Source organism: Centrocercus urophasianus, unplaced genomic scaffold, assembly GCF_019232065.1.
Source record: "Centrocercus urophasianus isolate 14NV4802_14NV808 unplaced genomic scaffold, USGS_Curo_1.0 seq_13, whole genome shotgun sequence".
NCBI lineage: Eukaryota > Metazoa > Chordata > Aves > Galliformes > Phasianidae > Centrocercus > Centrocercus urophasianus.
In genome coordinates, this window is record NW_024884475.1 from 13,774,727 (window position 1) to 13,799,496 (window position 24,770).

A 24,770-nucleotide genomic window follows, 5' to 3' on the forward strand; every position below is an offset into this window, starting at 1 on the left:
AAAATTATAAATTATTTTAAAGAGGGAAATATTTACACTGAGGAGTGCATTAATTCATACCATTTGACAGTCTAGCAGAATTCTAGAGGGAAAAGAATTTGGAGGCAAAATAAAAGCGAACAGAAGTTGAAGATATTTCTTCCATGCACAGAAGTGCCTTAAGCCTTTCTGGCTCTCATAATCCTGCCTGGTTTTGTTTACAAAGACAACTTTAAATCACACATCACCACATCAACATTTTACTGTCAGTACCCAGTGGAAAGGCAGAAAAGGAAGTCAGTAATGATATCCATATGCATGACCCAAGATCACATGAGAGTTTGGGTTATGAGATCAGCACCTATGTATTTCAATTTCTTTGTTCTTCGTATGTATTTCAGCATCTATTTTTACCTAAGCCATGAAAAAAGTGCAGCCCTTTCTTGAAACTAAATGAGACTGCTCTAGAAGTCTGCCTGCAAGCGCTTGTGAGTTCTAGGAATCTGCAGTGTGGCAATTAAGCAAACTGAAGGCATTGTAAATACTTACATTGTGAATGCTGAATAGTAAGTACGCTGAATACTAAACTATATTGTAATTCTTCCCAGTTATCACCAGGTGGCAACATCAGAACCATAAAAGTCTCGTTTTCCTGAAGTAGAGGACTTTCAGATAGAAGGAAGTGATGTGTCCCTGGTTGCGGTCATTTCAGGAAACAGTATGATTACATTGTCTGGCAAGGTTCAGGTTTCTGTCCAACTTTGTCTGCTGTGTACAGAGCTACAGCTACTATTGAAGATATTAATTGGTTTCCCTTTAACTTGTATAATTCAATCTGGTCGTTTTTGTCTTTTTTTTTTTTAAGAACTTGGATTGTAGAGAATTCATGATGAAGAGCCTTTTTCTGTCTTTCTTACTAGGCTCCATTCTGTTTATGAACAACTTTTCAGAAGTGCAAGGAAGAAAATGGAAAGGTGAAGGTACAACACAAAACCTGGAAAGCATAACCGTTGGAAGGTGTTATGACTATATTAGAATTGTGAATCCTGCTGTTGGGTAAGTAATTGCATGTTTCTGGAATAGTGTTTGTCTTCTGTACAAATTGGTCATTAATCAAAAGTATGATGACTCTTAGTCATGAAAGTAATCCGACTGAAACCGAAACGTGTAGCTTTCTGGAAACAGAAATTGAACTTTGATGGATGTTGCAATAATACCAGTAGTGTAAATAAGGCAGTATTTTTAATGCTTCAACTTTTTTCCCCTAGTAAGGGTGTTCTATAAAGAGAACACTGCACAGAAGTTCTGGGGATGTTTCTAAAGCACCAAATCTGTCAGCGCTCCTGGAAAGACTGGCGTTACTCTGTGTGTGTTTTGTAGGTCATTTCAAGTAAGAGGGTGAAGACCACGTCACAGATATCCTGTGCTGCTGATATAAACTGCTTAGCTCATCCAGGTGAAAAATCAAGTAGTAATCAACTCAGTGAAGTACTATTACCATGAGTTTTCATTGTCTGTGTCAATTACACAAAATTGGAGGAAATACCCTTGCCTAAAATGACCACGTTTTCTTTCTTCTTTACATTGTTTCGGCTTTAGTGAAAAGGAGAAATGTCTGAAGGACAGTCGCTTTGAATTCAGTCCAGAATTGCTCCTGATAGTTTGAAGGTATTTGCAGAAGGAAGCTGTCTGGATTTCTGCAGTATCGAATTGTGGTCTTGTGCAGAATTCGATAAGTTACAAAATAGTGGAAAACACCACCACCTTCCCCCAGCTTCGCTTTTTCAGTTCCTGCTGCAAAACAGGAAGATTCAGGACCTGTCTTGAAAACAGACTTATGATACTTAACAAAGGCAAAGCAACATTTTTCTTAACATATCAGAACCTTTTTTTTTTTTTTTTTTTTGAAGTTCCATAGGAAATAAAACCTCATCCTAATGCAGAGAATGCAGTACTAAAATTCTGTCAAAACAGCTCCAGCGTGGCAAATGTATAAATGCATCACAGTGGATAGCATCAGTAAGCTTTAACTATATGTTCCTACACCACTACAACATAATATAAGCTACAAAATCATGTTAATTAAAAATTATGTAGGTAACTAGACAAATCTTGTCTTGCAAGGGTTAAGAGATGCCATTTCATTTCTAGCAGAAGCAGGACTTAACTAATATATCAGAATACTCTAAAATGAGCAACATAAAGGATGGTTACTGTGGAAATGTTTGCTTTACCATGTAACTACAGTGGTATAGAAAGCATTTATATATTACAGTTTTGTGACATTTTTGCTGCATAAAGTTGAGGAGTCTGAACACATCAAATTATTCTTAATCTGAACAGTATAAAGTATGGTTGGACGTTAGCATTGCTTTCCTGAATTAAGGACCAAATGGGCAGTATAAAAAGAGCAGCTGCACAATTTATTTCATGTAATATCATAATATATTTTTATTCCCGTTCCCTTAGGTCTATGAGAAAATACTGTAACATAAATGAAATTGAAATTTCATATTGCACAGCTGCAAACCAGATATTCTAATTATTTATAATCCTTTTTGTTCATTGTCTGCCTCTTAATTGCCCCCAGGCTAGCTTTTACAGAGGCATAGCCACCTGGATAGCTTTTGCTTCAGAATAATTTTCAAAAATACTTCACTAACAGAAAAGAATCTGGCAAAACATGTCTTTACACTGCAATACAATTAAAACATAAAAATGCTTATAGAAGCGCAAGAAGAACCTTGCATTAAGAGAGAACATACAAAATTGCAAAAGAGGTATTTTACAAAATGCAGAAGTGAGAAATTTGAACGAAAATCATATTTGAAGTTGTTTAATGGTAGTATGCTGTATTACACAAACACAACTCTTATGTTAGCTGCCATATTTTTGTACAGATAGCATGTAATGAAAGCTTTTGGGGAAAAAATATTATAATAATATAGATAAAATATAAATAAATAAAATAAGATAAATAAATAAAATATATATAATAATATTAAAAATATAAAATATTGTATTATATACATCTTATTTTTGTCTATTAAGATTGAGAAGAACTGTCCTGAACTACAGTCCTTCCCCACTCTGTCGTTTATGAAGTATTTTTGCCAACTAAGAAATTTTGAGTTAACAGAGAAGAATAATCTTTTTGATTTACAAGCTGTTCAAACCTGAGATGAGAAGACATGTAGTGAAAAATGCAAGTGAATTAAGCAGAAAATTACTGCTGTTTTCAACTGTCAAGATGTTAAGAGTTCAGCTGATGATAATTTACAAGCACTAACACGAAGAAGTGAGGGCTGACAGCACTCACCTCTTCTGCAGAACAAGACATAAATATATACAGTTGTCAGGAGCTAAAGTTTAACAGCTTGAAGTTAGAAATAGGGTGCAAATCCTTTTATCAAGTAAGCTGTTTAATCATTGGAACCACTGACCAAGGGTCATATTGCATCACTGAAAATTCTCAGGTCAAGGTCTCATATTTGCTTAAGGTACGTTAGTTTTTAAAAAGATGTTGGAAGCATGACCAGTTCTTTGCATGGGACCAAAGTTCTTTTTCCTGCATGGAAGCTGGCTCCTCTAACTTTAAATAGAATCTCTGCGTCTCAAAGCAGCTGCTTAAAGAATCTCGTGAGGAGAAGCACCAAGAGAAACCCCTCTGTATATGGATAACATCAAATGAACTAAACACTCTAATGGCTAGGTTTAGTTTACTTTTAGAGACTACTTTTATTCAAGCTTCATAATTACAGCCACTCACACTGGGGACGCTTGGTGCATGTGAAGTACATTTTTCTGTTGAGCAGTACTCCCAGCATAGACATTGTCACAGCGTAAGTGGGGAAGGTACCATGGGAAAGTGATGAAAGCAGCAATTCACTTTTTTCACTTCATGCAGGTCCAGAGCTTTCACAGATGAGCTCATGCAAATCCAGAGATTTAGGATGCTTCCATCCCTGGCTGGCTGGCCCTGTCCTTCTGCGAGAGCTTATTGTCCCCAAAGCAGAGCAGGCAGAAGGAAAATAAATGCACAGCCTTGCGTCTTTTTTCAGCCCACCTCTTCATGAGCAATTTAAATGCTGAATCCTAACAGTACTCTTGCAGCTACTGCACAGTGACAGTATATGTCCCACACAGCCTCTGTGCTCTTTCCAGAAGTTAAAGCTGCATCATCCTCGAATCTGCTTACACTGAAGATGTTCTTTGTTGAAACCATTTTTCTATCATCAAAACTGTTAGTAATTCCTGCACTGGAATCTGACATTTGAGGAGTAATTTTTACATTCAGTAGCTTTGCATATTTATCTGTGCTTTAACAGAAGTGGCTTTTTGAATCCCTAAGATTTCTGAGAAAGCTGTTTGGTTCTTTTAGCCTTTCTACCAAGCTGGATAGCAGAGCTCACTGTGAAGACTTTATAGGGTATGTTTTGAAATGTATGTATGTCTAATTCCACACTGTAAATCCAACTAATTTTATTGCATTTTACTTCTTCATAGTTTCTTTGGAGAGGTGCTGCAGTAAGGAGGAGAAAAATGAGATACATGCTATTCCTTGGTTGCAAATTTTGTGTCTTAATCTTGTGAGGGATTTACTTTGTGGATTGAAAGAGATGGGGAACAAATCACTTTCTTGTTCTGCTTTGGAAAAAAAATAAAAACAAACCAGTTCTGCTATTTGTTTTGACAATTGCAGTGAGAAGAACTGTTCAGAGTTATGGGAAGCCTTTAGAAATGCTTTTATTAACAAGGATCCTTGCAACATTCTACCTCAAGACTTTGAATTATTTTTCAAACTGTCACTGCACGCAATTCCTGCTGGCAAGGTAATGGTTATTAATGTTATGATAACAGTCCAGTGACATCTAGCAGATTTCCCATCACAGTCATTCAGAACAGACTAGAAGTCATTCTGTGGCTGATAATTCATTATTTTGGCCCACCTGCAGCTTATAAACTAAACTGGAGCTGAGTGCAGTGCATTTATCTGCATTTCTTGTAAGCAGTAACTTCAGCAGTAATCTTCATATTCCTCTGTACTACCTTACAATTCCCTTCCTCTCTGCAGGAGACCTTGATCCCCCATCAGTCCTCTCCCCAGGGGTTCTGGTGTCCTTTGTCTCTTCTTTCTTCTGTACCAGCCTCTCCCTGTGTCTGCAGTGGTTGATTGTGTTAACATTTCCTCTTCCTCACTGTTTTTGCAGTGAAAGCCTGGGATTTGTGTGTCTTCCTTATCTGTTACTCCTTTCCCATGTTACAAATGTCTCCTGTTTTTCCTGCTGTGCCAGTAGTTCTGTTGCAGTCCCTGACCTTGCACAGCTACTTTTCCTCAGGCTAGATGCTCTGCTTGCAATGGCTGTGTCTGCTCCTTCTGCTTACACACCAAATCCCAGGGCGCTGAATATTCAACTCTGTCATGTTAAAAATGTTAAACATATAAACAGAAATGAGATAGGGTGCTGTAGGATCCCATCAAAATGTATGTTTTAGCCTTCTTTAAAAGGTTGTAACACAAAGCAGTGTTTCTGCTGACATAATTGTTCCTTATCTCTAGGTGATACAAGCTAAACCAACAAATGCTACTGACTGTGTAGATTCATTAATGAGAGCATTTTGCAAACATGAAAGTAGCAGTGTAACATACAATTTTTTTTCACACCATAAGCCAGCATAGAAATATGAGACAATTTTCTAAGCTGTATCTGGCTTATGAATGCCTCCTCTTTTTCTTTCTTTCCATAAATATCTGATGAAGAAAGCAAAGCTAGGCCTCATTATATTTAGTATAGATGCGATTCCAATCTGAGTATGGTAGAAACACCCCTGAAGCCTCTAGTGATCAGAATTAACACCACTGTAAGAATTAAGTTTGTTCCTATAAATAGGTAGCTAACATTCCTGATTCTTAGCTTGATTTTGAAATAAATACCAAAATATATTTTAAAACGTTTTCAGCACCACATAAACTTGTGTCTGCACCCAAGTGGTGGTTCATTTCTTCTGTATTTTGTTTTCCTTTTTAATTTAGTCTCTCTTCTGGGAAAATAATCAGCTGCTAGTCAACAGCTTTTCAAACAGAGCTCGTCGCTACATGTCTCTTGGTGACACTCTATTTGGCTTCTTTGGAGATTTTCTAAACTGGTGTGGGCAGGAAAACAGCACTGGTAAGAAGACAGCGAGTGCTATATTGTATGCTTGTCTGTAAAACTGTAATGGAGACAGACTGCTGTGTTTTGGAGGATTTAATTTTGCTTAAAAATTAAGAATCGGGTAGCTCCACTGTCTTCTCTCCTGTTTTGTGTGAATACTTAAGGAAAGCACACAGTGAAACAATGCTGCACAGGAGAGAAACCGTGGAATGTAGAGCTGTCTGCATCCCGGGTGTGGAGTTATGGCCATTTCAGCCAAATTATCAAGTCCACAGCATGTCACTGATAATGTTAACTGCACAGAATGGAAAATGCTAAGAAAAAAATAAAACAGTTAACAGTTTCCTGTGTTATTTCAGACTATCTTGTATGTAGTTGCTTTCTGAGGTCACTTTTTGTAGCCATTATTATGTCTTTAACAGTACATCTCACATGCTTCCTGACAGGACTGGACTATGAATCCTGCCCTACTGCAGCAGAATGTGAAAACAATGCAGTGGATGCTTTCTGGAGGATGGCTTCGATGACTGTAAATAGTGCATTAACACACACTTTATACATTAGTGAGCACATCCCTGGTGGTTTAGGAAAGCGTTGCTGGGTCAAAACAGATTTGAGTCTCATACTGTGCTAAATTATTTCCTCGGGTACAAAGAGGCTTTTCTAGGCTGGGAATGGTGTTTAGCAGAGGGAGCCTGACTTTCATCCCATCTAGCTAACATGGTCAAATTCTATGGTAGCTGTGTTAATACATATTAAGCATATACTAAGCACAACAAGCACACTAGGGACTTTAGGACCTCCAAAGATCAAGCCCAAGGAGTGCCAAAATTCAGGTCAGGAGTGTTCCTGATCTGAAGAAGTTGTTTATAGGTTTGAGAAAATAATTTGAGAAGATAGATTGAATTCATGCACTGGCTGTATAATTCTTGTCAGCTTTACTGAAATGAGCAGGCTGGGGTTTTGGGGTTTTAGTTTGACATTATTTTCACAATTCTGCTCTGGTAAAATTGTCTCCTTGGTCATCATTACTTGCAAGACAATACCAAGTCATAGAAAAAATCTGTAAAACGAATTCTGGAAAAGAAATCTTCTGTTATGTATTGCAGTATGCACAACACAGTTCTGGGGTGATACATGTCTTGTTGAATGGTTCTGCAGAAGGAGGAGCTTATCCAATCAGAGGGTAAGAAAACTGTGTGAGCACAAAATAATGTGTTGAAGGTCTGATGTCTGTAAAGAAAAAGGTCGACCAGTGGTTTGGGTCTTCTCCTGCAAGGTTAAATAACTGATTTACTGAAGTCTGTTATATATTGTTCTTCCTGGGCTTCTGGCTCCTCTAGTTAAAGATCCCATTATGTTTTGGAGGAATATGCATTTTTCCTGATCATGTATGCATGAACAAGCAAAAGAGTTAAAAAATAACTGTAATCTTGTTTTTTGGTTATACTTTCACTGTTTTAGACAGGCTTGAACACCTTGGACAGGCAAATCTACTGTTGTCACTGGAGATCTCTGGTCAGTCGTAGCCATACCAGACTTCTCTAGAGATGGTAACTGTTAGTAAAAGCCTCCCACAGTTTAAATTAACATGTTAACTTCATGAATAGGTCTCAGCTCAGTACCAGCAGACTGCAATAACCATCCCAAGCCTTGTGATTTCTTTCCAATGCAGCAGCTGCTTGCTCAGATGCAGAAATTTAGAAGACTCATGATAGGCAAATCAGATCACACACATGGGCTGGGGCTTGGATCAGACATTATATGAAGACACAGCCATTACAAGCATTGTGATGGGAAGGGGAGGTGGGAGTGCAAAGATAAGGTCAGAAAACATTACATCTTTGCTGGAGTGTTTAAAATACAAAAAAAAAAAAAAAAAAAAAAAAAAAAAAAGCAGACATTAAAACAATCTGTTGGATTTGGCATTTTCTATTTGATGTTGGAGGATTTAGTTTCCATATTATTATCCTGTTTTAATTGATAATTATGTAGCAAAGTAAAATTACACAAGACAATAAAGTAGAAAATTAATTCTAGGCCAGGGATAAACACAGCTAGAAGTTTCTCCTTTATGGCCTTATGAATTCTTAGACCAAATCTGTTATTAATATTGCTATGATTTCATATCTAAAAATCAATCTGTTTTGTGGCTGTTGTTAAATTTTATGTAAAACAAAATTGTATTCAGTCTAGAAGTCTACAAGAACAATCCTTTTTTTGGCTAAATATCAAATGGTCTTTGTTTTGTGTTTGCATTTTAAAGTTCATTTCACTCTAATTCACCTCTAAGTCATAACTTTCTTTAGTTGAGCCCTTCAAAGGTGAAGAATATAAAAACAAAACTTCACATTAAATGTGTTTCACTTTGTGCACATTCGTAACATGAATCAGATTTTTTCAACTCCATTGAATCTAATCATAAGATACAAATCTAAAAGCAAGCAAGGCCATATCCCACAGCAGGATCAGAGGTTTGTTTATTGCAGAGGGATTTTTTTCCACATAGCTCTAAACAAATGTTTCTCAAATCAGTTTTTTTGCAGATTATGAAATACCTTATCTCCAGAGAGACAAGATCTCACAAATAGTCATCTGGGTTGTGGATGATATTGAAGGACCAGATATGTAAGTTGTATCTTCCTACAAAAATCATTCTTTCTTCTTAAGCCTGTTTTTAAAACCTAACCTTAGCCTTTACTTTTACTACAGTTGCTCAGCAATTAAACTAAAAATATTTTAGATGCTTTTGCTGACGCAGGAGACATCAGCTGGCACTCCCAGAAGTAGACAAAATAAAAATAAATTCTAATGTTAGTTCTGATGTCCACTTAGTTTGAGATACGTTTATGTGGATCTCAAACCTTAAGTGATGACATAGCACATGCTGTTTTAGTAGGAAAAGGGTCAAACTGAATTTCAGATTAAATGCTGATGTGAAGTATTTCTTTTGCCTTTCCAAATACATTATTTTGATTTTCACTTATCTTAACTGTTCTGGAAATCAGTAGAAGCATGGAAATGCCACAATTAGGCTCATCTTCTCTCATAACTTAAAATCAATCCAAGAATAAAGAGTAAGCTTTAACAGGTCTCATTCTGCAGTTAATTTTATTTAAAAACTAACAAACAAACAAAACAGTCTAAAAAGAATAGCCAAAAATGAAGTAAAGATTTTCAATAGAAACATGGTAGAAAATGGACTTTGTAGGTAACAGAATTGTTATGCAAGGTGATAGGCCTTGGTAAAGGAAAAATTAAGTGGTCTATTAATTATAAATTCTGGGGGAAAGTTCGCTCTCTATGAGGGAGAGAAGCAGTCATCATGCATAGGTGAATCAAAGGTAGAGGAGTAGAAGAAGTGAACTTTACTCCAACCATCTCCACAGTCCCTGCAATTTACTGTATTGTATCTCCTTCTGTGGAGGTATTAAAGACCCGTCTGGATGCCTACCTGTGCAACCTGTATTAGAGTGCCTGCTTTGTTATGGAGGTTAGACTCAATGATCTCTTGAGGTCCCTTTCAACCCCTGTGATTCTGTGATAGCTCTTAATTGGTCTTAAAAGTGCTCTGGCTGAATGGGGCAAGAAAAACAGCCTCAGATGTCACCATATCCACCACAAGCAGCTAAATCTCTGATGTCACGTGGATTCTTTGGAGTGTGAGGATGCTCTTCTTTTTTATCCTTCTCTTTCACATCTCATCTCTTTCCATTTGCTTCTCTTTCATTACATTTTGCTCTTGCCAACCCAGAGCAATATTTTACTGTAGTTCTATGGAATCTATGACAAGAGAAGCAAGTATAAGCATGTTTTATGTTAACATTTCTGAGCCTTTCTTTTAAAACCGAAGAATCATATCTGGAAAAAAAGTATAGTTCACCTTTGCAGAAGTAGCCCTTATCACAGAGAAGAATTAGAACAAGCACTGAATTTCTACTGAGATTATATTTCAGTTTGTGTTAGCTGGATGCATGGGAATATTTATATACTTTATGAAGAGTGATTTTTGATACCATATGATTTTCTTAGAGTCATGGGTAACTAATAGTGGCCTTACTACTTGACACTGGTGCAAGTCTTAGAGATCTCAGTAGGTTCATTGCTATGCCAAGCTTTCTTTGTTGATTGAACCAAATAAAAAAAAAATCAGTGCTAGGCACAAAAACTGTGGTTTGGATTATTCCTGATTTTTTCTGTGTTCTCGTGTTTTAGCATTGTATTCAAGAAGGGAAGCAAACTTTTAACTACAAGAATGATTCTAATTTATTATATCCAGCTTATTCTGTAAAGACATCATCAACTTTATCACCAACTAAATAGCTGCCAAAGAGTATGAAAAATGAAAGCCTTATGTATTATTTTACAAAATTGTCTCTTTTCCTGTTTCTGTAGATGGAATCTGAAATATTTCTGGTTAATAGAATCTGCAAATTCTACACAGGTTGAAGCCAATCATAAGTCTCTGCAAACTGAGTGTGTAAAATGCTAAACATCTGTAAGCAAATGAAGGATTATAAATAGCAAACTACATCAGTTTTCTATGTGCTTTAAGGAACACAGAAGAGACAAATAGTGGGGATTTCCTTTACGAATTCCATCAAGTTCAATGGGAACTAGATAATAGTTCAAAGGAAAATAGAAAATAAAATATTTGCAATAATATTCAACTTCTTTCTCACAGAGATTCCTGTGGATATAATACTGTACAGATATTAGAAGACAGGCTGAAAGCCCTTGGTTATGATGTCGTCTGCACTGACGATTACAAGTAAGTGAAAATCCTTCATAAATGCAGTGGATTTGCAGAAGCAATTAATCTAACTGATGTACTTTAAATTATTGCTTCACTTCAAATAAGTGCCTCTGAAGTTGTGACTCCGGTAAGAAACTTGTTTCTTAGAGAGCTGATACCACATTTTTTAGACTTGGCATTTCAGAGCAATGAATTCAGCAAAGTACTACATCTTATTGTATGATTGCATAAGTAAGTGCAGCATTGTACTTATCCAGGTTTAGACACAGAAGATGGCCTCGTATTCCAGTTTGCTGTAAAATGTTTATCTGGATTGAAAATCTAAGCAGTAGTTTAAATCTGTTGAATATCTGTAGAATTACTATTTAGTAACAATAGTATTTACAGCTCCAGTTCAGAGTATCGCTGTAGGGAATCTTCAGACATGGTAGTGCTGTCGAGTTTGGTTTCTTCATTAGTTTTCCTTAGTTTTCAATCTGAAAGATGGAAAACAAAACCGTCTCTTCACAGGCCTGTAATGTTGTTACTCTGCTTGGACAATCCTGACCATTCCAAGTGTACCCTTTCATCGTAAGTAAAAGAAGTTCAGTCCATCCTCGCTTTCCTTATAACCATGTGAAAAATGCAGAAGCCAACAATTAATATTCCATCTCAATCATAAATACGTAATCCATAAGCAATGTGCATTATTCCAAAGTTTATTACTTACTGTATATTGAGTAAAAGATTTGTGGCTGCAAATTGTGCACAATTGTCAGTGAGTCCCTGCTATGGCAAATTAGGTGTAAATTAGTTCTCTTTAATCACACAATCATTGTCTGATGGTATGAATGAAGTTTGTAAACATGAGTGTTCTAATGCAAAATCTATTCCAAATCTTGAATTATTTTTGTTAATATGCACAGATAATAAAATAATGAAATAATTTCAATAGAACTAGAGAACATTTATCCAACTACTGGAACTTTCAGTTCCAAATTTTGAGGAAGATATTTTATCTTCCATTTTATATGCAAACTCAATTTCTACGTTTTAATATGTTTACTTTTGTCCAGTAGGTTATTTGCAGAGAAAGCACTTTACATCCAAAATACACATTTTTTACTGAGCAAGCATCACTCCCTTAATGTGCTTTGTTTTCCTTCCAATCAATATTGTTCTTTTCTGCATAAAGAGAAGTAAATTAATTTATATTTTATTTCAGTTAATTTTACTTGAAAGATGGCTGTTTTCATATGTCGTGTAAGCTACATGTTGTTACACATGTAGAATATTTGATCATCTGAATATGAAAGCTACCTCACAGTTTGGAAAGTTGCAGGGTACACAAATGTGAAGTTGTTCTCTAGTTTTATTATTTTTATTCACAATCCATACATTTGTCCACATTCTATCTTCTACTGCCCTTCCTGCCCTAATTCAGACACCTGCAAATATTCTGCATGTTAAAACCCGCATAATGCTGCAATAACTTCTGCTGCCAATAGCCCAGTTTGCTCTCTCTGGATATGGCAGCACACAACTCCTACATGCAGTTTTGGATGCATTCTGCCTGCCTCTGAACTGAGACTGTGTGGCAGTAATGCCTCTTTTAGCACAACAAAGGAGGTGTATGTTGCTATCCACAGCATATGTTCAATTTTTAATGCAGCCTTACGGAGAAAATTATACTCTGTTTGTTCTGGTCACTCATCACATGGCAATGTTTATTCTTACATCAAAATTATGCCCCAGCACCCACCCAGAAATGTACAATGAAAACAGTGGGATTGTAGAAATGACTGATAGCTCTAGAATCCTTTCAGTTACCGGATATAAGAAATAAACTGCTCCTGACTTCCTGAGGCATTTATTTATTACTGGATACCACTTGAAGAGTTGATTAAAATATGGTTTCCTTGTTCTGCCAGTGAATTATAAGGCTTTGCTCATATATGTCAAAGGAAAATCCAGTTGTTCCATGCAAAATCACAGCTGTGAACACAGTGATCGTATTCGCAAACTGGAAAAGGACTTTATAAAATACAGTACTGTGAACTCTTAGCAGAAGACTATTCTCTCCACCTAGGTTTTAATCCGTTTGTCTCAAGGTTTTGTCATTGAGTTGCATTCCTCAGCTGAGGAAATCTGGATGCAAATGCTTTTGGAAACCTTTTTGTCTTCTTCTTTTCAATTAAGGGATGGGCATACCATTTCTGCAGTACCACATACTGTTTGCAGGGCAGCAGTGACCTCTTCCCATCCATCCTTGTTGGTACTAAAATGAACATAATCACTAGCATGTCCTAAGCACCTTGGAGTAATTATCTCTTGGAGTAATTACTGAACAACTCAGCCATTATCATCCTCAGGAAAAGTTTCCTTGCTTCTTTTCTTCCTGAGCTTCCTATTCCCTCTTATGTGCATGGCAATGCAATAGGCTTAATCCACTTCAAATCTATGCTATCCCTGATCAAGACAGAGCTTCCCAATCTGCATGCTAAATATTATTGCCTATCCCAGAAATTTTAGTAGCCAAAATACTTAATACAAAAGAATACTTACTTCTCTGTAAAAATAACCTCTCCATTAAAATTGGCCATCCTTTCAAAAAGAACCCTTAAGCAGATATTTTATAAATTATTTGATGTTCATCTTATAGATCTGTTTTCTCTGTAGATGGATTCTTCCTCTGTGATGGTCCACTAACTGGCATGGGTAGAGTTTGGTCATTAATGGTGTCGCTATTAACAGCATATATCCCAGCACAGGAAGGACATGGACCTGTTAGAGCAGGTCCAGAGGAGGCCATGAAGATGATCAGAGGGCTGGAGTACTTCCCCTATGAAGAGAGGCTGAGAGAATCAAGGTTGTTCAGCCTGGAGAAGAGAAGGCTCTGGGAAGACCTCATTGCGGCCTTCCAGTATTTATATATAGGAGGTTTACAAGAAAGATGGAGACAGACTTTTTTGCAAGGACATGTAGTGATAGGACAAGAGGTAACAGTTTTAAACTAAAAGAGGAGAGGTTTAGGTTAAATGTTAGAAAGAAATCCTTCACCATGAGGGGGCTGAGGCTCTGGCATGGGCTGCTTGGAGAAGCTGTGAGGCTCCATCCTTGAAGCTGTTCAAGACCAGGCTGGATGGGGCCCTGGCCTGCCTGGTCCAGTGAGAGGTGTCCCTGCCCATGACAAAGGAGTTGGAACTGGATGATCTTCAAGGTTCTTTCCAACTCAAGCCATTCTATGATATCCATTAAGAAGAGGCTTCTTTTGCATTTTGTGTACTTGGTGTACACACATGACATTTTAATACCTCAGTAATAAATACTGAGAGTAGGCATGTGGGCTCTGCTGCATCTCCTGCCAGTATGGCTGTTTGCTGTTACAATATTCATACCTTGTTTCTTATCTTCTGGAGATTGATGTCTCCAGCCCAAAGCCATCAGTTATGCATGTGACTTTTTGTGACCACAGTTCCTGTTACCTCAGCATTGCAAAGGAGAGGGCTGGCTCAGGGTAGCAGAGGAATGGCTTAGAAGGTGCTGTGATCCACGTAGGGCTTCTAAAGTGTGAACTTCACACCTCTCCAAATTTGAACTGTGTTTCTCCTGAGCCAAAATTTTTGAGCTTTGTTACCTATTTTGAAGAAATCGTGTAATCAAAAAATTGCCCACTAGGTGGCAGAGATGTATTTTAAAAAAGCGGAAAGGCAGCCCAGTGCCAGCAGTTAGTAGAGATATTTATTACTTGCGTTTTTGCAGTGTCAGTGAGTCTCGGAAATAGATCTGGATACTGTACGGAGACTCTAAAAATATAGACCTTCAGAACTACTGCCACCTAGAAGAGCTCTATACTATCTCAATTGTAAGCCAGAGATGGTACATGGATATGGAGATAAAAGAAGGTGCAGGTAGTATGCACAGACTAAGTAGAAAGAAGTGTTCTCAGGGCTCTGCACGCAGGTAAATCTGTTTATAAAATCATGACAGCTGAAGGGAACCTGGTATCAAGCTTACAAAGAATCTTCTGGGTTAGTACTTGAACTGCAAACTTCACCCTTGGCAACAAACCTCTGATATTTAAAAGAATCCTAGATCAGCTTTGTGCTGTGAACATCCTGTTTGTTTTCTTTTCTTTAGATCTGCACCAGCAGTACAAAGAGGACCTATATCTTCAGACAGAGGAGGCAGCTGGAACAGGCTCATGTTTGTTTCCTTTGTAGCCTTTTTGTTTAGATCTGCTTTAGTATACTAAGTGAATAGACTGAATCCAAATCCTCTCTTGACTTGGCTGGCTTCAATTATTTTCTAACCACAATTTCACCCAAGTTCTGGGACTGGCAAACATGCATGTTAAAACCCTGCATACTTCTATCCAGATTTCAACTACTAATAGTACAAAAAAATTCTACTGCTGCTAGAAAGCCTCACCTATCTTTTCCTTTTCTCGTACAGAACTCCCTTGCTATCTCCTATTATCCAAATTCTCTAGAATGAAACTGAGAATAATGCTTTCTCTCTATTCATGTATTTCAGAAAGGAAAACAAAACTTTTTGCCCAGTAGGAGGGTAAATGGGAGCAGGAAATAGGATTTCAAATGGGAGAACTTAAGATAACTTACCTGACAGAAAACATGATAGGTGAGATAGTGGGAAAAATTAAACTCATTTTCCTTAATAGTGTTTGAACCAAACTTAACTGAAACTATTATATGGATGTAATAGTTACAGGACATGCAAGGCACACGTTCTTACATGCAGTATTTTACTCTTAACTGCTTCCAGCTGTTCCTCAGCTGGCTATTTCCTGGCCACAGCATAACCAGCAATATGGCCAGCATCACCAGGTCTAGAAGGCTCCACACGTCATCAGCCATGATGTGAGGGAGTAGATTTATAACATTTCAAATTCAGACAAGAATCTACCTTTGTTCAGTGGACTCACTTATGACAAGACCAACATACTCAGAAACATCTTGCACTGTTTTCTCATTTCCAACATTCTTTCACTCTTTCCCACTACATCAACTGAGTAGCAAAGACAGCAGTTATTTCTTTCCAATATCTTTTGAATAAAGTGCCTTAAACTTGTTGGAAAAGCTCGGGAACATCTGTAGAGATTTTTGGCAAACCAGCAAATATAGCTAGGAGAAGAAGGCAAAGTTTTAAATACAGAGGCTTCCTCAGATCTTCAACGCAGCAAATTTCAAGCTGAGTATGGATCTCTTCTTCTGAGTTAAATGTAATTGTTTTAATTAATGTGAAAGAACAGTGTAGCCAGCATCTCTGAAGCAGCAGGACAGGAGTGAGAAACAATGAGGTCATTTGTTACTCCCTGGGGGAGGGAGAGATGTTAGCAAAAAGTTGCATGCAAGAAAATCCTTTATCTCTCAGCTATTTCTATGACCATACAGTAGGTGCATAGTGCATAACACTTGGTAAATGCTCTGACTAACAAAACGCCTCATATAAAAGCTGTGTCACATTCTGAGAAATTACAATGTCTGAATGCCTGCTGATGTTCAACAGATGTTCAAATGATGTTCAAATACAGATTCAAAATGTTCAGTCATCCATACTTTGTACTAGCAGTGCTGGAGATACAGCTGTCTGAAACTGCATTTCAAGGGGGAAAACATTTTAAGGGGTCAATATTTCATTGAAGACATCATATACCTATCGCTTCATTTTGAATCTAGTTTGATGCCACTATTTGGAATAGGTCTGTTAGTACTCAACTACTCATGGCAAATGAGAGTATCACTTACCATAGCATCACAGGGTGCCTTGCATTTATGCAGACAAACCTGCGGAAGCTACTGATACTAATTCAGTATTTCCTATCATTGCCCATTTTTTGGACCACTCGTAGACTCAATTGTGTCGCATTCTCCGTTATCACAAGGATGATTATTTCCATTCTCCCTTCTGTTAACCTATTTTGTTTCTGCTTGTTGTATCTGACAAAAACAGAACTGTAATTCAGAATAATTCATTTTATCAGCATGTATGTGCATGAACACAAGTATGTCTGCTCTTGTCTGCTCTACCTGCTCTTAAATGCAAACTGTTGAGTTCTCTGGAGTAAAAATTAATGCGAATAAAGCAAGGACAACTTGTTTACCTCTCTGCCCTTTTAATGCTGCTGGTGTTTATTTTTGTCATATTGGCCTGGTGAGATATTCAGCTGACATGACCGTGTTTCCAATCAGCCATCTCAAATGTAGTGAAACGTCCACTTCAATCTCAAGAATCTGTATTACACTTAGTTGTTCAAAGGAAGCTAACTTCTGTGATAGTTTTCTTTATAATTTGCTGGAATGTGTATATCCTACACAACAACAGACAGTGTAAATTGGAAGAACGGTGCTTTTAGCAGAGCCAAAAGGTTTGTCTTAAAATAGCTCACTATGGTGAGGCATGGCATCTTAGTTTAGACGAATGTTAGGGTGGCTCAAGCAGCTGACAAGTGTTGTTCTGATTTTCAGGTTTTTCCTAATTCCACTTTCTGCCCACTCTAAATTTACTTGCCATTTTATTTACAAGGTGAAGATTATTATCTGCTGATTCTTGCAGGTAGCTGAATTCCTGTATATCTCTGGGAATTACAAAGGCAAGCTCAGAGGAGACTGTCTCCCCTGCAGCAGTGCATCTCAAGTGCAGGCTGGCAGCCAGAGGGGCTGCGGAAACTAGAGCCTTGGAGCACAGCACATACCTGGCCCTCACACTGTGCCAGAGTATCCACCTCGTCTGGGCAGCCCCTCATCATCTGCCTTCTGCTATTTCCTGCCACCTGCAGCAAAAGTGAATCTGATCCTCAGTTCAGATGAGTTACCTCATACTTTTAGCAGAATATGGGTGAAAAAAGACAATGTTAAAAGTTTTATAAAAGGGAAAAGAAGTGGGAAATTATATTTAATAATACGCACTTCTTCAAGTAATAGGTACTAGGGTAATTAGTCCTTTACTTGTGACCATTTGACAAGGAAGATCTCTGTTTTAATGAAAGGTGCCAGAAAGCTCAGAGCTGATATTTCCACAAAGCTGAGTGAAATCTCTTGGCTGTCATCTCGACTTTTGTCACCACTACCCAAAAGAATGTGGTTACATAAAATAGGAGCTGCTGGAATAATATGAAAAAGGAGAGTGATTACTAGTAAATCTTATGGCATGTATCATACAAAAAGAATCTAAAGACAGTAAGAATAACTGATAAACTTGGAAGATACAGCATCTAATCCTGGACAAATATTTAAACACACGTATACAAAAGCATATGGCTTATTTGTCAGGTTTCCTGTTATATGTTCACATTGATCCATTCCAAGGGGCACATCTACATCCTGTAGTTCGTTCAGGATAAACTTTGCAATTTACACAACCTTGTGCCTGCACAGCAAACTTTTATATCAACTTTGTTTCCTTGACTGCCACAGACTGCTGGGTACTTTGCTCCAAAATGTGTAAGCAGCATAATAATTAGCACTGGCCAGGAAACAAAATTAGTACTGGCCAGAAAACAAGCCCTGGAAAGCTGGTGAGATGAATTTGTTTTTCCTCTGCACTAAAAGTAAACTTTGAAAAGTGGTTTGCAGTAAGAAGTACGGCAACCTCGTCAGACTATTAAACAGCCCCAAGTTGGATGCCTGCTCATGCAATCAGAAGATCCCTACCTACTAAGTCACAGCTTTGTTGTATCTCTAACTTTCAGGCAGTCTCTTCTTTTGCAGCTGTTCCATTCTGTATAAATAAACATTTATTGATAAAAAAAAATATATATATATTTTCTTCACAACATGGTTTATGCTGAATTCATTCAATTTGTGCCTCCTAGTCTGCAGATCAGTGAATTAAGTGCTAAATTCAAGAATGTTTATTTAAACTTTGTCAAAGCCATTGCTTTCTGACACATTTAAGTAGAAAGGCATATCAACAAAAGGTGAAGGTGCAGAAGAGTGAAGCAGCTTGTTTACTCACAGTGTTCTGGAGTTTCTCCACAGCTTGTGGTCTCACTGCTCCAGCAGAGTGCTTGCAGGGGAGCTGTTAGCACATTGCACAAACCCTCGCTATGGCTTTGTTTTGTTACAAACATGCCACTTGGCCTGTGTAAGAAACTGTGAAGCAAAAAATGCAAAAATGCTCTTTTTGAAATGGCTGATGGATGTGTATCAGAAACCTTGAGCAAACAAATGGTGGGATCAGAAGTCCCTTCTGATGTATGTTGGTGAATGATACCATGGGTTTTCAAAAAACGGCATTTACTGAATATTTTCTTTCTGGAAAAGACATACTTTGTCTCCTTTTCTGTTTCACAATGCTAATGTCTAACTGGCAAGACGGCTTTATTTTTATAACATCTTTAGCTGTCCATGCATTTTTAGCAATCAGTCAAACTGGATGTGTTTATTTTAAAACCTGATGGCTAACATCACCTGCTCACCGGATCAAGCTTTGCTGATCCTGATACTCATTACACAGCTGCAGTCACTCCAGTCACTGTCACCACATGCATACAACAGGCCCTCGAGCCTGTGGGCTGAGTCCAGCTGATCCTCCCTCATCCTACCTTCAGTTCTTCCCCCTAAAAACCCTGAAGAAAGTCACAAAATGCTCTGTCCCTGCATCCCCTGAGCAGCAGCACCCACAGCTCAAGGTGATTCAGAGAGCTGCTCCTGATGGCCACTATGATGGATACCACACTGGTACAGCCCTGGGAAAGGCCCAGGCAAGGTGGTTGACCCTCCAGAGCCCTTGACCTATGTCCCTGCTTGTCTTTGTGTCCCTGTGCTCTGTTGTGCTTGTGCAGATGAGCCTCTGATGAGTTCACAGCCTCTGTGATAGGCCTGGGTGGAACTCAGCTGGGTTTTATTTCTACTTCCTCACCTACCATTGTCTCTCTATGCCTGTTTGTGGGAATGCAAATTAATTTTACCACATAACCTAAAATCTTGAGACATGCTTCTACACTGCTCCCAGACATTCCTCTTGCACTTTCTTCCAACATTGAAGTTAAGCTCTGTCCGGGATTCCCAGTTCAGCTGAGCTGAAGTCCTGCCACAGTTCAGCTTCCTGCACATCAGGACATACCACGTTTGGGATTTGAGGAGATTGCCCTTGAATCAACTAGCTCTTGCTTTTTTTCTTTTTGATCTTCAGTGTCCCCTGGGTGCATCCTCACCAGATCTTTGGAAAAGCCACAGTCATTAGGTCAGAAGTATTTCTATCAAACTAAACAGGGTGCATCTACAGTTCTGTATCTTTTGGTGTTTTTTTTTCTTTCGGGAGTCGATTTTTCAATTCTTTTTTCTAAGTACTCATTTCTGACCAACTGTCAATTCTGATCAAAAAGCTCCTCACACTAACAGCTAGAAACTGGTCCCTGACTCAATTCATCCCTACTAAAACACAGTGGAGAATCACTCCTCAACTGCACCAGGTCACTGAATGCCAGTGCTGGTACATAGCACTAGAACATTCAACCCTGGGAGGAAGACTTTGCCTGTGCCTATCTAAGTTTATTCTCAGTTGCAGATGTGACAGATGATGGACAGATGAACCAGGCCATGCAGTGAGTCATGCAGGAATGAAACAGCTTTGTACTGTTTGCCTTAAGAATTACTCCACCCTGCCCTTCTGTAGTTAGCAGTTTATTTGAGAAATGCAGTGGGGAGGAAGGAGAAACAAGTGGCTCGAGTCTGTGTAAATACAAAAATGTTATTTTAGATGTTGCTCTGTCATGGGCTGCTGGGTTGGCTCTTTCACACTCTGCAGTTCAAAAACAGGACACCTACCTCAGCATACAGTACAGCATTCATCCATGTGCTTCCTCACATTTATTTACACTAAAAGCAGAAATAGATTTGCTAGATTTTGTTGATACTGCTTATTATTGATATCTATATTTTTTCTCTTTTATTTTATTTTCTCTTTTTTTTCTTTGTGGGTTTTTTTTTTTTTTTTTTTTTTTTTTCCTTCTTTCTTTCCATCAACTTCCTGCAGACATCACGCGATGAGACACACTACTTACAGTCAAGAGTGCGTGTAGGGTGATGGAAAGGTCACTGGCAAAATAAGACAAAGTGGTGACATGTGGTCCTCCCACACTGTCACAATGCATAAAAATGCATAGGAAAAAAAAACAGTGCGTTCCGGTCAAGATAGCAGAATGCTTTGCAGAGAAAAACAGGCATCATGCATATCAACATGCGCTGATCTAGTATTTTCATTTCTCCCTTTTAAAGCCCTCAGCAGTATATAAAACAAAATGAATAAATTCCATATGGAAAAACAAGCTGCTTAGCAGTGACATGGATGAAAGAAACAAAAAGGCCCCAGTAGGTTGTAATGGGCAGACTGCAAACAATTGCTGGATGGTGCCTTTTTACAGGGCATTTTATCACACTCCAGGTGCGGCAGCTTGAGCCTCCAGTCAGGTGGGCTTGCTCATGCTTGCAGAACCCATGGTATGTATGATCTGTGTTTGGAGAAGTGGAGGTAACTTTGCAGTTTCAAACCTACATGCTGCATTAGTCCCAAAACATGTCATGAATATGGAAGAATGTGCATGCATCCCCAGTTAGATAACAGGGATGGGACACGGTATTTCTCCAGCAACTGTTAACATGTACGGCAGCACGTAATGCTGATGGTCCCTCTGCAGACCTCCTATCCTTCCTAGGAAATGTATTCTTGGGGATATAAAAAATCATACATTTACTTACAGCAAATGTAAGAACAAAGTGGCCTATCCACAACATCTACAGAGTGCAAAGTTTCTTGGCTTTCTGCTCTGCTGCAAATTCTAACAGTGTTTCCATCTGAACTGAAATGTCCCCTGGGTGCTCAAATATGGGTGAATTAACAAGTTCAGAAATGTCCATTAGCAACTCAGTTAAGGCATTACTGACTTTTGCAGCTATTTTCAGGGGCATCTCCTCACACAAAATTCAGTAACAATGGATTGCCCCTACCACACACACAACATTCTTACTTCAGAGGTCTCCTGCACAATGAATTTCTCCATGGTCTTTCAGAAGATGAGTTCAGGCTGGAAACCTTATAGATTTGTAAAGCTGCAAGTGTCTACAATTAAAAGTTGAAAATGAAAATAAATGCATGTCTGTTTAAATAAATGCAGCAGTCAATTTTGCATCTGTGTTAACAACTGTTTGGTGATCTACTTAGACATAGCTCAGGTGCAAATAATGGCCATTCAAAGACAGACAGTTAATGCAGCAGAACAGAGTTAGAGGACAAATGCATCAAATTCCTCCACCCTTGCTATACAATTTAACACATGGTCACAGAGCCCTGCGTTCTGTATGCAAACTACACAGGAAAGCCAGAAAAGACTTGTGAACTTTTGAATAGCTTCAAAGCTTCAATATACTTTAAGTAGCAACAAAGCAGAAAGAGGAGTGTATGAAATTTGTTCTCACAGAATTGACAAAATGCTAACGATATTAAAAACAATAATAATTATATACATATACATGTATTTTAAAGCCCACCAAGATGATGAACCATTGCAGTGTCAGATTAGCTGACCAAGGTTTGAAACCCAGTTACTTAGTTGGTCAGTTGGGTTTGCTGCACCTCAGGAAGAGCCCTCAGGAGGAGCTGTAACGAACTGACCTGCAGTCAGCAATGTCAGCACCTATTCTGTATCCCCACACAACACTTTGTATCACTTGTAAAGATGCTACTGTAGAACGGCTTTGCAACCTTGTAATTGGGAAGATATTTTGTCTTCAGCCTGGCTTACAAATGAAAGGAGGCATGCGTTGCTTGATTTGCTTCTCCATTCCTCCACCTGTCAGTCCCTTCCTTTCCAAAGACTTGCCAATTTATTGACCAATATTATCCGAAGTCTAATGGAGTGAGTTGCAGAAGTTCTGTTCTTGTTACTAAATTCGTGCACATTCATTTCATTTTGTTTTTTTTTTTTCTTTTTTTCTTCCTGCACAGATAGGGTGAACGATATGCTACGCTGTCTTGTTCAGAGGAGATAAACCCTCACTACAGTCTGGTACTTGGACTTCAGTATGTAGAAATACATTTTCTCTTCAGAAGTAACCCTAAAGAATTTCCATTGGAAGCAAATACAGTTAGAGTAGAAATTTTTATCAAGTAACAACAACCCAAGCAGGATGATAGCAACGAGCTGAACAAGGTAGCTGGGTAATGGCAACCAGTTGAGAAAAAGAGATCTGGGACAAGGGAGTGCTGGTGTTCAAACTGTCTCACGCAGTAAGTGAGAAGGTAAGTCAGCCCACGCTCCTGGTAGAGGCATGGCTCTGTCAGAAGGCATGGCAGAGATGTCTGGGTGCTGAGACACCTTGTTGCAGAAGCTTTGTTCACGGTAGTGGGTGCAGGGCTGGATGGCGTGATGCTCTTCACAGCTGTCACTTTGCACTCGCTGTTCTACTTACCTCAGCCCATTTCTCATTTTCAGTGTTCATCTCAGCCTTCTCTAAATGTTATGACAGCAGTTACCCTGTGAAACCAGGAAGCTATGAAAAGAACAGTCATTGCTATTTCAACAAAAGGAAAGGAATAATTTCTTCAATTATTTTAAAAGCTTTGCTCTTTTCAGTTCAAATTCCCTTATTCTGAAGTTCTGCTGGGCACTGACAGCTAGCAATTACAGGTGTCCACAGTTATTAGTGGCACTGTGCCTAGTGTACTATCCTCATAATCCAGAGCATTATGCTATAATGATTCTTCATGATTTCTAACCTGATTTTGTAGCCTTTGGAGCAGCCTATTTCCTACCATCCAGAGAACTTCAGTGCTAATATAACTAAGTTTAATCCCATTAAAGGCAGTGATGTTATTTCTAACAGAGCACACTCACGTGAGAAACAGAACATCATGAGGAACAGCCAGGATACAATCAAATTCTATCAAACTTTTTACTCACTGAAGAAACTGAAGAAAAAAAAAAAAACATTTTCTAGAGGTGAGTTTTAACCCAGGGCACTGAAAAGATGCACAACATATTTTTTTTCTTATTCATACTTGCAGTTAGTGTTATTTGGTCCTACCCTGCTGCCAGATATTTCTTTCATGAAGGATTTGTGTCCTCAGCCATATTTTGGTGCCAGGACTGTCTGTGCTTGAAGTAAGATGCTAAATAGTAAGTGAATGGGTTGCTGGGGATGGCTGGGGGTTGTTTGTGCTCTGCTGGGTCAAAAATGTGATCCATCAGGGAGCAGTGGAAACCAGCTGCTTTTTTCTTATGATATGCTTAGCAGTACTAATGCAGGCTAGTAAATTATGCATGATATAGTTGCATTCTTACAGAAGCCTCCTGCTGCTACATGGTATCAAAGCAGAGACTGGCACACGCTTAAAGCATGTCTGTCTTCTAATCTTTTATGCCCACTTTCTGATCCTCCCAGGGATTCAGTGTAAACTGGCAGAAAAACAGACACACCTTGCCTAGAACAGTATTAATTTAGCCTTGTCTTGGAAATTCACATAGCTCCAAGGGGTCTAAATCCTGAAGTTTTATCAGACATGGCACTACCTAAAATTGTCAACTTCTTGATAGAAGGCACACGTAGCTGCTGGCACACCAGCCTGAGAAGCACACAGATCCATGAGCACTTCGCCACAGTGACAGTTATTGCATTACTTATGCCTACCCTGGAAACCCTCTTGTGCCAGAACATTTGCAAGGAGTGAGTTCATTCTCACATTCACATTGAGAAAGAAAGAACCATTTTCTGAAGCGCTGGCCTTCCTGCCACCCCCTCATCTCTGCTTGGTGCTATTACTCAGGCTGATCAGGCAGCAGAGGCTTGCTGAAAGGAGGCTTGGCATTTACTTATCTGCTCCATTCTTTACACAGCTTGAGGAGTTACAAACCAGCAGCAAAATCAGCTTTCAGAGCAACT

General features: G+C 38.5%; 1 protein-coding gene across 4 annotated transcripts; it reads left to right on the plus strand.

The window, feature by feature from the left end:
* The first annotated feature begins 655 nt into the window (after positions 1–655).
* On the plus strand, positions 656–23,873 carry BST1 (bone marrow stromal cell antigen 1). Of its 4 annotated transcripts, XM_042812344.1 has the most exons (10): positions 656–726; positions 900–1,035; positions 4,682–4,811; positions 6,014–6,149; positions 6,581–6,663; positions 7,244–7,320; positions 8,670–8,762; positions 10,819–10,905; positions 11,401–11,460; positions 15,010–16,998. In XM_042812344.1, the coding sequence occupies exons 2-10, from the start codon at positions 914–916 to the stop codon at positions 15,122–15,124; spliced, it is 903 nt and encodes a 300-aa protein (XP_042668278.1). In that variant the 5' UTR covers positions 656–726; positions 900–913; the 3' UTR covers positions 15,125–16,998. The 4 variants fall into 4 exon arrangements, with proteins under 4 accessions (XP_042668278.1, XP_042668280.1, XP_042668277.1 ...); XM_042812346.1 differs by lacking the exon at positions 15,010–16,998 and adding an exon at positions 22,837–23,873 and having other exon boundaries at positions 704–1,035; XM_042812343.1 differs by having other exon boundaries at positions 704–1,035.
* The last annotated feature ends 897 nt before the right edge of the window (positions 23,874–24,770 follow it).